General features: G+C 45.5%; 1 protein-coding gene across 3 annotated transcripts in view; it reads left to right on the top strand.

Moving 5' to 3' along the window:
• The window catches only part of LOC136679157 (CKLF-like MARVEL transmembrane domain-containing protein 4), a 20364-nt gene extending 12552 nt beyond the window's left edge, over positions 1 to 7812 (top strand). The window contains exon 5 of one of the 3 annotated variants that reach the window (XM_066657503.1): positions 6968 to 7812. In XM_066657503.1, the coding sequence (XP_066513600.1) occupies positions 6968 to 7003 (36 nt within the window). In that variant the 3' untranslated portion in view covers positions 7004 to 7812. Of the gene's footprint in view, positions 3121 to 6964 lie in introns of those variants that run through there. The other 2 variants (XM_066657502.1, XM_066657504.1) reach the window with 2 other exon arrangements.
• The last annotated feature ends 4939 nt before the right edge of the window (positions 7813 to 12751 follow it).

The raw sequence follows: 12751 nt of genomic DNA, 5'->3' as shown, positions 1-12751 counted from the left end.
ACTGCAGTAACACAGACACACACACACACACACACACTAGGACCAGTAGAACTCTGTTCCTCTGCAGGGCAAATATGGGAATGCCGTTCTCAGTTGAATGTTACTGTTTCCACGTGTTCAGCCTCTAAATGAGGACGAGGAGGAAGTGATGCTCTTAGACGTCGATGTCAGAGCGGAGTGTGTCCTGTAACAGAGACAGATGGTGATGTACCTGTTAGATTCGGCAGAGATTTTCAAACACCACTTTCATTTCAGACACACCCACAGCTCCTTAAATGGGTGTGACATGACTTTAATGGAAACTGTCCATGTTTCTGGCCTGTTGTGTTCTGTCGGTGCGACTGACTGGGACACGAGCGTTCTCACGCACCACTCCTCCCTAATCTTACACCCTGACCTCTCAGCTCCCACTCGGCACTCCTCGACCAATCAGACTCCGGCGTCTGAGCCGAGGGTTGTGTAATTGTCTCAGAAACACGTTACAGGACTGTACTGAGGGAAACGGCTCTCACCACTCTGTTCAGCCCTTCAGAGGAAAAGAGGACAGAGACTGTAAACATACAGCACACACACACACACACACACACACACACACACACACACACACACACACAAAACAAACTATAATCTCCCCTCATTTCTCCTGGGGTGTCATTTCCCAGGCTGAGTTTGTGACTCTAATGACTGAGGGATTGTCCTCAACACACACTCTGAAACACACACACACACACACACACACACTCTTTCGTGTCGTATCTCTCCATCACTGTGAACCTCTGTGTCTATGCTTCAAAGGCTGATGGGATCAAAAGATGGACACACACACACACACACACACACACACACACACACAAACACAGACTCAAACACGTGGCTGAGAGGCAGGACTCTGTGTGTTTGGACGTTTCTTTAGTTACTTGCTGTGGACCTTGAAATGAACTGGTTTTAAACCTGGTTTAAAAGTTCTTCTGGAGCCGTGTCGTTGTGTTTTGTGGAGATTGAGAGATGACTGATTTTAATTCCACATTAAACTTAACTGTGTGGGCTTTTTCAGGCAGTACAGGCTCCACCCACAAATATGTTCTTCCATAGTTACTGTTGCTAGGTTGGACAAGCTACACTCAATTTTTGTGAAAATATAAAACTTATTCACATTGAAGTGCTTTAAAGTTTGTTAAAAGTTACTTTTATAGTTTAAAAGGCTCTCTGTTGTTATTTTTGTTTTTTTCTAAAAATGAAATCTAAACTCATTGGAAACAAAAAATATTAGGCTTCGTTCCAAAGGAAATTTAAAAATGAGGTTAAAAAATGCATCTTATAAAATTCTAATAGTGTTACCTTTCACATACATACAAAATAAAAGTCCTTTGGGATGAAGGAATTGCTCTAAAAATAGCCACACTCACAAAACATTGGATTTGTCCTTTAAGGCTTGTCTCACCTAGCAACAGTAACTAGGAAAAATACACACTGGTGGGCGGAGCCTGTGCAGCTGGGGCAAGTACACATAGGTTTCATCCTGAAGCAGTCGGCCAATCAGATCTCTGTACTTCACATGAATTGACATCGCTCCAGTGGGGCTTTAGAGGCTGTCGGGTCGAGCACTACACCTTTAACACTCCCTTTAAGAAGAACGCTGTCTTCATATTTATCAGGATATAGTTTATCAGCTGTGTTTTTCTGATTTTACACAGAATTATCTGTATTTTCTGTTTTTTAAAGATGAAGAAATCACACTTTATTAATGTTGCTAATGATTTTTCCTCATTTGTTGATTTGAAAATGAGGAACAGTTTTAGATCACTACTTTTCTTAATGAATGTGTTCAAGGAGAAGAACAAGAGATATTTTATTAACCCCCCCTTTGGGGAAACTGAGACACTACCTTTAACCCATGTTTGGTACTAAACACACACACACACACACACACACACACACACACACACACTCAACGGAGCGAGGAGACAGTGCTGTTCTGCAAACTGCGGTCCAAGACATTGAACCGGGAAATTTCCCACTCTTTCCCTCTAAGATTTGGGCCTTGGCTGCCCCCTACCTTCAGAAGATCAGTGCAACACCCCATCTACACGGATCCGGATATTATTAGAACTGAGATGATTTATACGAAAACAGCTGCATTATCCCCCCAGTCCAGTAGGGGGCCATAGTACCTGTTATAGAGAGACATCAAAACACCACGAAGCCTGAGATAAACAGAGGTTTAATCACAAATCACTCCATCCTCCCTCTGTAGTGCACTACACACGTCCTGAAATGACTGAATCTAGATGTTAACAGTGCAGTGTATATTTCTAACACACATCATTTCTATTTATTCATCTGTGTGAATCTGAACTCTAGTGCCGTCTGTGTGTGTACAGTGTAGTTTATGACTGATGTAGTTCACTGTAGAGGGAGCGAGGAGCTGTGTGTGTACAGTGTAGTTTATGACTGATGTAGTTCACTGTAGAGGGAGTGAGGAGCTGTGTGTGTACAGTGTAGTTTATGACTGATGTAGTTCACTGTAGAGGGAGCGAGGAGCTGTGTGTGTACAGTGTAGTTTATTACTGATGTAGTTCACTGTAGAGGGAGCGAGGAGCTGTGTGTGTACAGTGTATTTTGTGACTGACGTAGTTCACTGTAGAGAGAGCGAGGAGCTGTGTGTGTACAGTGTAGTTTATGACTGATGTAGTTCACTGTAGAGGGAGTGAGGAACTGTGTGTGTACAGTGTAGTTTGTGACTGATGTAGTTCACTGTAGAGGGAGTGAGGAGCTGTGTGTGTACAGTGTAGTTTATTACTGATGTAGTTCACTGTAGAGGGAGCGAGGAGCTGTGTGTGTACAGTGTATTTTGTGACTGACGTAGTTCACTGTAGAGAGAGCGAGGAGCTGTGTGTGTACAGTGTAGTTTATGACTGATGTAGTTCACTGTAGAGGGAGTGAGGAACTGTGTGTACAGTGTAGTTTGTGACTGATGTAGTTCACTGTAGAGGGAGCGAGGAGCTGTGTGTGTACAGTGTAGTTTATGACTGATGTAGTTCACTGTAGAGGGAGTCAGGAGCTGTGTGTGTACAGTGTAGTTTATGACTGATGTAGTTCACTGTAGAGGGAGCGAGGAGCTGTGTGTGTACAGTGTAGTTTATGACTGATGTAGTTCACTGTAGAGGGAGTGAGGAGCTGTGTGTGTACAGTGTAGTTTGTGACTGATGTAGTTCACTGTAGAGGGAGAGAGGAGCTGTGTGTGTACAGTGTAGTTTGTGACTGATGTAGTTCACTGTAGAGGGAGCGAGGAGCTGTGTGTGTACAGTGTAGTTTGTGACTGATGTAGTTCACTAGAGGGAGTGAGGAGCTGTGTGTGTACAGTGTAGTTTGTGACTGATGTAGTTCACTGTAGAGGGAGCGAGGAGCTGTGTGTGTACAGTGTAGTTTGTGACTGATGTAGTTCACTGTAGAGGGAGCGAGGAGCTGTGTGTGTACAGTGTAGTTTGTGACTGATGTAGTTCACTGTAGAGGGAGCGAGGAGCTGTGTGTGTACAGTGTAGTTTATGACTGATGTAGTTCACTGTAGAGAGAGCGAGGAGCTGTGTGTGTACAGTGTAGTTTGTGACTGATGTAGTTCACTGTAGAGGGAGAGAGGACCTGTGTGTGTACAGTGTATTTTATGACTGACGTAGTTCACTGTAGAGGGAGAGAGGAGCTGTGTGTGTACAGTGTAGTTTATGACTGATGTAGTTCACTGTAGAGAGAGCGAGGAGCTGTGTGTGTACAGTGTAGTTTGTGACTGATGTAGTTCACTGTAGAGGGAGAGAGGAGCTGTGTGTGTACAGTGTATTTTATGACTGACGTAGTTCACTGTAGAGGGAGTGAGGAGCTGTGTGTGTACAGTGTAGTTTATGACTGATGTAGTTCACTGTAGAGGGAGTGAGGAGCTGTGTGTGTACAGTGTAGTTTATGACTGATGTAGTTCATTGTAGAGGGAGAGAGGAGCTGTGTGTGTACAGTGTAGTTTGTGACTGACGTAGTTCACTGTAGAGAGAGCGAGGAGCTGTGTGTGTGTGTACAGTGTAGTTTTTGACTGATGTAGTTCACTGTAGAGGGAGCGAGGAGCTGTGTGTGTACAGTGTAGTTTGTGACTGATGTAGTTCACTGTAGAGGGAGAGTGGAGCTGTGTGTGTACAGTGTAGTTTGTGACTGATGTAGTTCACTGTAGAGGGAGTGAGGAGCTGTGTGTGTACAGTGTAGTTTGTGACTGATGTAGTTCACTGTAGAAGGAGTGAGGAGCTGTGTGTGTACAGTGTAGTTTGTGACTGATGTAGTTCACTGTAGAGGGAGCGAGGAGCTGTGTGTACAATGTAGTTTATGACTGATGTAGTTCACTGTAGAGGGAGTGAGGAGCTGTGTGTGTACAGTGTAGTTTATGACTGATGTAGTTCATTGTAGAGGGAGAGAGGAGCTGTGTGTGTACAGTGTAGTTTGTGACTGATGTAGTTCACTGTAGAGGGAGCGAGGAGCTGTGTGTGTACAGTGTAGTTTGTGACTGATGTAGTTCACTGTAGAGGGAGAGAGGAGCTGTGTGTGTACAGTGTAGTTTGTGACTGATGTAGTTCACTGTAGAGGGAGCGAGGAGCTGTGTGTACAATGTAGTTTATGACTGATGTAGTTCACTGTAGAGGGAGCGAGGAGCTGTGTGTGTACAGTGTAGTTTGTGACTGATGTAGTTCACTGTAGAGGGAGTGAGGAGCTGTGTGTACAATGTAGTTTATGACTGATGTAGTTCACTGTAGAGGGAGTGAGGAGCTGTGTGTGTACAGTGTAGTTTGTGACTGATGTAGTTCACTGTAGAGGGAGAGAGGAGCTGTGTGTGTACAGTGTAGTTTATGACTGATGTAGTTCATTGTAGAGGGAGAGAGGAGCTGTGTGTGTACAGTGTAGTTTGTGACTGATGTAGTTCCCTGTAGAGGGAGTGAGGAGCTGTGTGTGTACAGTGTAGTTTGTGACTGATGTAGTTCACTGTAGAGGGAGTGAGGAGCTGTGTGTGTACAGTGTAGTTTGTGACTGATGTAGTTCACTGTAGAGGGAGTGAGGAGCTGTGTGTGTACAGTGTAGTTTATGACTGATGTAGTTCACTGTAGAGGGAGCGAGGAGCTGTGTGTGTACAGTGTAGTTTGTGACTGATGTAGTTCCCTGTAGAGGGAGTGAGGAGCTGTGTGTGTACAGTGTAGTTTGTGACTGATGTAGTTCACGGTAGAGGGAGAGAGGAGCTGTGTGTGTACAGTGTAGTTTATGACTGATGTAGTTCACTGTAGAGGGGTAGAGGAGCTGTGTGTGTACAGTGTAGTTTATGACTGATGTAGTTCATTGTAGAGGGAGAGAGGAGCTGTGTGTGTACAGTGTAGTTTGTGACTGATGTAGTTCCCTGTAGAGGGAGTGAGGAGCTGTGTGTGTACAGTGTAGTTTATGACTGATGTAGTTCACTGTAGAGGGAGCGAGGAGCTGTGTGTGTACAGTGTAGTTTGTGACTGATGTAGTTCACTGTAGAGGGAGCGAGGAGCTGTGTGAGTACAGTGTAGTTTGTGACTGATGTAGTTCACTGTAGAGGGAGCGAGGAGCTGTGTGTGTACAGTGTAGTTTGTGACTGATGTAGTTCACTGTAGAGGGAGCGAGGAGCTGTGTGTGTACAGTGTAGTTTATGACTGATGTAGTTCACTGTAGAGGGAGCGAGGAGCTGTGTGTGTACAGTGTAGTTTATGACTGATGTAGTTCACTGTAGAGGGAGCGAGGAGCTGTGTGTGTACAGTGTAGTTTGTGACTGATGTAGTTCACTGTAGAGGGAGTGAGGAGCTGTGTGTGTACAGTGTAGTTTGTGACTGATGTAGTTCACTGTAGAGGGAGTGAGGAGCTGTGTTTGTACAGTGTAGTTTGTGACTGATGTAGTTCACTGTAGAGGGAGCGAGGAGCTGTGTGTGTACAGTGTAGTTTATGACTGATGTAGTTCACTGTAGAGGGAGCGAGGAGCTGTGTGTGTACAGTGTAGTTTATGACTGATGTAGTTCACTGTAGAGGGAGCGAGGAGCTGTGTGTGTACAGTGTAGTTTATGACTGACGTAGTTCACTGTAGAGAGAGTGAGGAGCTGTGTGTGTACAGTGTAGTTTATGACTGATGTAGTTCACTGTAGAGGGAGCGAGGAGCTGTGTGTGTACAGTGTAGTTTGTGACTGATGTAGTTCACTGTAGAGGGAGCGAGGAGCTGTGTGTGTACAGTGTAGTTTATGACTGATGTAGTTCACTGTAGAGGGAGTGAGGAGCTGTGTGTGTACAGTGTAGTTTATGACTGACGTAGTTCACTGTAGAGGGAGTGAGGAGCTGTGTGTGTACAGTGTAGTTTATGACTGATGTAGTTCACTGTAGAGGGAGCGAGGAGCTGTGTGTGTACAGTGTAGTTTGTGACTGATGTAGTTCACTGTAGAGGGAGCGAGGAGCTGTGTGTGTACAGTGTAGTTTATGACTGATGTAGTTCACTGTAGAGGGAGCGAGGAGCTGTGTGAGTACAGTGTAGTTTGTGACTGATGTAGTTCACTGTAGAGGGAGCGAGGAGCTGTGTGTGTACAGTGTAGTTTATGACTGATGTAGTTCACTGTAGAGGGAGCGAGGAGCTGTGTGTGTACAGTGTAGTTTGTGACTGATGTAGTTCACTGTAGAGGGAGCGAGGAGCTGTGTGTGTACAGTGTAGTTTATGACTGATGTAGTTCACTGTAGAGGGAGTGAGGAGCTGTGTGTCGTCCACACGAGAACAGAGACAACACACAGACCTCCTCCTTGGGGAGCGTTTCATTTTCACTCAGTGACTCACCACGACATTTTCATTTGGTCGGGAAAAAAACACAAACCTCTGTTTTTAAAAATAACCGTATCCGTGTGGTGAGGGTCAGACTTTCTGAGGCTCTTTTGCTTGTTGTTGCTTCAGCAGCAGCAGGTTTTTATCACCATCCAGATCTTTATGTAAATGAGATGCAGATGTGTGAAGCCACTGTCTCCGTCCCGTCTCTGAAGAACACGACTGTTAACGAAGCTCTGAAACGCCGTGAAGTGCAGAGAGAGGTGAAGGATCTGCTGCGTGACCCGCGAGCTGCTTCTAACACGTCGTGCCCAAATAAGGAGTTCAGCGTCTGTGTCTCTGTGGGAAACTGAATGGCGTTTTGTAGAGGACCATCGCATCCTGTGCTCAACAAAACACTCCACTTCCCAGGTCCTTCAGGAGGAGAAATATGAATGTGTCAGTGACTGCCTTCGACTGGAAACCACCTTAAAATTCCCCCTACGTCAGCGCTCTGTGTCCAGAGTCGAGGCCTTGGTCAGTGTCTGGCTCCAGTTTTGGGCTTTAACCAGGGCCCAGGGTCAAAGTGGGGACAGAATGAGAAAAGCCTCAGTGTTGCTGACAGTGGCAGGTCCCACAAACATCCATCTACAGGTAGAAACACTAAACTGAGTGGTGAACAGCTATTAACTCATTATCTCCAGGTGTCTGTGAAGTGCACAGCCGTGACGTCAGGAAAGAACTGTAGGATGCTGTTTTCACTTTGGTTCATTAAAGCATTAAAGAGGAATTCAATTGAAGTATTTTCTTTTGAACGTTTTTACATTTTATTAAACTCACTTCACCTTGTCCCTGCGCACACTGTGTGTGTGTGTGTGTGTGTGTGTGTGTGTTCTGTGAGGAAAGCAACACAGACCATAGCCAAAGGGACATGCAGTGACAGCAGCAGCGCCCCCAGGTCCTAGTGCACCTAAGATTCAATGCACTGTTAACAACGATGGTGTCTTTGGGGGTGGGGGGTGGGGGTATAGCTCCAGATGGAACCGATTTGTTCTGGGGGTTCTGGGTGTTCTGGGGGTTCTGGGGGTTCTGGTGAGGACTGAGTGAGATTCGGTGGGAAATGTTTGGAGGACTTTGGGAAGTGGAGTACAGTTCATATTCCCCCCAGAGAGAGAATCAGCACAGACCTGGAACTCCTTACATGGGCATTACTCGGACGTCAGAAGCCTGTTTGATTGGAAACGTCTGAACACTAATCGCTCATAAACACAGACATCGGATGCAGCCCAGAGCCGTGGTTCAGCTCCGATTGCTGCTCTCTGCCCTTCCTTTAACATTTCTGCTACTTTTTTCCTTCCTGAAAGATTCTCACGGTTTAAAGCTATAATCATTCACCTGTAACAGGGTCCTGTACTGGTTTGTGACGGCGTCTGAGAGCGCTCCTCTCCGTGCGGCTCCACACTGTGTATATGTTGATCAGAGAAAGGCAAATGTGTTGAGAACCAGGTGTAAATATCTCTTTAAGTGTTAAATATGTTCCTCTGAGCTCCTGATTGTTCGGAGGCTCCGGGGGTGTGTGGGGTCAGTGTGGAGCGTTGTTACCTTATTGTTTTGTTGGTTACTGTCCGCTGTGCCTTCAGTCAGCTCCAGAACTCACCTCTTATCTCTTAAAGCCATAGTTTCAGGTCAAATTCACACCGTTTCAGGCTTCAGCTCCAATATCGAAGCTGATTGGTTCGTACAGAGTCTCTGAAGACGACAGAAAATATATTCATTCGTTTAAAACCTTCCCTCAGGCTTTAGGATTAAAACAGGCTTCATTCATTCATTCATTGTCTGTAACACTGTTCAGGGAGAACACACCACACTCCTCACAGACAGTCCTCCGGAGGAAACCCACGCAGACACAGAGAGAACACACCACACTCCTCACAGACAGTCCTCCGGAGGAAACCCACGCAGACACAGAGAGAACACACCACACTCCTCACAGACAGTCCTCCGGAGGAAACCCATGCAGACACAGGGAGAACACACCACACTCCTCACAGACAGTCACCCGGAGGAAACCCACGCAGACACAGGGAGAACACACCACACTCCTCACAGACAGTCCTCCGGAGGAAACCCACGCAGACACAGAGAGAACACACCACACTCCTCACAGACAGTCACCCGGAGGAAACCCACACAGACACAGAGAGAACACACCACACTCCTCACAGACAGTCCTCCGGAGGAAACCCACGCAGACACAGAGAGAACACACCACACTCCTCAACACAGGTGTAACGTCCCTCCACTCTGCGAAGGACCAGCGCCCCCTACAGGGTGTGTTACACCACGACCCCGAACTGGATAAGGGTTACAGACAATGAATGAATGAATATCACTCCCTCTGTTTTACTAAATATTCCCAGAACACAGTCTCACTGCATTTGACGAGGGATAAAGTTAGACGCTGAGATCAGTGAATAAAGTGGGCACATTATAATTAAACTGAGGGAACTATATCATCGCTCTCCAATTAAGACCCGGTATCTGTGTGTTTGTGTGTGTGTGTGTGTGTGTGTGTATGTGTGTGCAGCTGTTCTTCACACTGTGTGTAAATCTCCTGATGAATGACCAATAGAAACGCTCCTAAATGACTCTGAATATTATCTTTACATTGACTTCCACTGAAAGTTAAGGTTTTTCCTGCTCCTGTGAAGTCAGCGATTTGTGAGATACGTGTTTTTCTTTGGACAGCGACGATATTCGACTGAGGGAAGGTCTTAAGCCTCTGAACTCTTCACGGCTCTGTTTCTGAGGATTCAGAAGTCACCGCTGGTGTGGTTTCTGTTGATCCTTCAGAGTGTGAACGCTGTGAATCAGGTCTTTCCTCTAACTCTGGCTCTAAGATCAGTGCTTGGCTGCGTTTATTAAACCTCACTCTGAAGGAAGAGGACCACGCTCTCGACTCACAGCTGATGTTTGGTTCATTCCTCGTCTCTGGGGCGGTGGAGGAATGCTGCGTTTCCGGTTGATCATTCCTCGTCTTTGAGTTTCAGCGTTGATTTGTTGTTGTTTAATGTGTGTTTAACACTTCTCTGTGGAGTTGGAGTTGTACAGAATATCGGCAGCTGATTGATTTGTCAGTAATTCATTCAATATCATTATTTTCTGTGAGATGCTGGAGTTTCTGCTGATGACTGCAGCCGGGAACACGGCCCTGTTTCTGTTCACTGGGGGTTTAAGGGTTTTAGAGAATGACGGCATCGTTTACAGTCAGTAGCTGATTCTGCGCAGTGAAGAAGAACGTCTGCTCTGTAGTTACTCTCCTGTCAAACCAAGTCAGATCAGGGTTCTGTTAAAGTTCATTAAGTGTAAAGTGAGTGAAAACTCCTCGACTGCAGTAAAAACAAAGAGGACACTGGGGACACACAGGCGTCTATTGTGTTTAGGGTGTTGTGGCTGGGGGCTTCAAATAGGGCTCAGGTGTGTGTGTGTGTGTGAGAGAGAGAGAGAGAGAGAGGACAGGAGAAGTCAAATATCTCTGAAATCATGCAACAATTTTAATGAACATTGAAACAAAGATTTACTCATTTATCACACGAAGGAATGATCAAATCTGCAAATCTCCTCCGTACTCCCTCTGCCATGATGTCTGTATTTGAGAATAGTTCTTGTAACGAAGTAAACACCCGTGAGATATGTGCCCTACACACACACACACACACACACACGACCACTCTCCTATATCTGAGCCCTACTGGAAGCCCCCAGCTACAATCCCAACATCGAGGGACGCCTGTGTGTCCCCAGTGTCCTCTTTATTTAAATACAGTCGCTCTGTGCTACATTACAGAGAAATATGTAGCTGTAAATGAGACTATGACACTGTCGCCGCGAGCAGAGAGCGGTTTGAACAGGAGACTATGAGCCGACTAGCATTAGCCGCAGTGTGGGAAAATTAGCAGCCCCCGTTAGCAGCTAGCGCTACATAAGCCCTTAGCCAAACACTTCAGTGAGTTATTAATAACTTCTGCTAGTTTCAGGTTGTTTTTATCATCAGAAATTCCATCTCCGTAATTTTAATGAACACTGCTTTGTTTTGTTTAAAGACAATCACAGACTTAAGTCTGAATATTAATGAAGGACTGTATGAATGTCGTATTCCCTTTGAGCAATACTGTACTTTAATGTTAAGAACAATCTCTGTGATTGGCTGAGACGTTGTAAACATTTACATGAAGGCATTAGTTTAATCTCTGACTATAATCTTACGTTATTTATCCGTTTTAATCGTCGCTTGATGCATCTGTCCTGAGGAGGATGAAGATCACTGTGAGAGACTGTGGATCACGGCCGTGATTTTAATTGTTATTTGATTTGAGTTTTAAAGCTCAGTAACGTGTCTTACTCCATGAAGCAGTACTCAGATCTGTATTTTTGTATTTATGGAAACTGTGTGTAGATTTACAGATGCCTTACATACGTATGATTTGTGATGGTAACATTTTTTGCTCAAATAAATCAATTTAAATACAATGTGTATGTGTTTTATATTATTACTCTTTAATATTTATTGATTGTTCATGACTTAAATAAAGTTCTCACAGTGATGTTACTCTCCACATGTTTTCAGAAGTAAATAAAGGAATCTGCTCGTCATTCCCCTTTCAGCCCTCGTTGCTCACTAGCAGCTCAACGCAGACATGTCTCTTGTGTTGGTGCAGGGACTGTGTAAGTTTGAGTTAAAGACGCGTCCTGGAGATGTTTCACATCTAAAACCATCAGAGCAAATTCTATTCTGCTACCAGTATTGCCACTAGGGGACACTGCAGAAAGAGGTCAGTATGAACTTAATGGAGCCTTAAACCTTGCAGTAAACCTGTGTAAACCTTGCAGAGCGCTGATCGTCCAGAGAGAGTCGTCACTCTACGCCACGCGACGCAGACGACCAGCACCAACTCTCCATCTGTAAAATCTCCAGCTGCAGCAGAGATCACGTTTGTTTTTATCCGACTCACGACGGCAGCTCGTAAAATGACGCCGTGGTCTTTTGAAGAGGTTCAAACGCTCCTTGGATCGGTGGCCGACGAAAGAATCCAGCGAGAGCTGGACGCTGCAACAAGGAAGGAACAAACTCTACTGATCTGTCTGAACTGATGACGGAGCTGTGTTCAGTCCCAAACAACAACAACACGCCGATACACCATGAGTAAACACCGCTTAACGTTACCACCGCCGCTGTTGTGGTTTCCAAAGACCACTGTTCCCCTTAGAGACAGGGTTAGAGACGACACCACAACACAAAACAGACCGGGTCCAGATGAGGCTGTGCTGCACAAGGCAGTCTGTGGTTTCTGGTGATGTGGCCTCAGTCTGGTGTTTACATTGCCCTTATCACACTTTTGGCCCTGTGTCGTATTTTCCTCAGTCTCTGCCTTTGGCCCTCCCCCTCCTAGTCATTAGTGCCTCCTCTGTGGTGCTGCCCTCTCCTTGTGTCGCCCAGGTGTTCCTTGTCTATATACAGTCCCCTGGTCTCAGTGTTGCTTCGTCTGGTCCTGGAAGTGTGGGACTGTTTTTATTTCTTCCTTAAGTCCATGGTTGGTTTCTGTCTGCTTTTGTAAAGTTTGTTTATTCTGTGAATCTTTTATTTAAGTTTATCCTGTGTTTAGTTTGCTTTGTTTTACAAAAGAATCACACATCTTCATGTCCTCCCCCTCGTCCCAGACAGTCCTCACGGTGAGAGGGAGCGGTCCGACTGAGTGCTGTCACTAAGAGGTCAGTGGGTCATGAAAATAGAGGACGTGGACTGGACGAGAGCCAGAATAATTTCTCCAACTGTCTCAGTTACTTCTCCCAAAAATGTAGAAGCTGAAAGAGTTCAGATCGGGTCCAAGTCTGAAATGTCCAGGGTGCGGACACATGACGGTTCTGACCACGATGAAT

The sequence above is a fragment of the Hoplias malabaricus genome, chromosome Y (assembly GCF_029633855.1).
Source record: "Hoplias malabaricus isolate fHopMal1 chromosome Y, fHopMal1.hap1, whole genome shotgun sequence".
In the NCBI taxonomy this organism is placed as follows: domain Eukaryota; kingdom Metazoa; phylum Chordata; class Actinopteri; order Characiformes; family Erythrinidae; genus Hoplias; species Hoplias malabaricus.
Note: the sequence above shows the minus strand (reverse complement) of the source record. Positions and strands in the feature narration are given on the sequence as shown.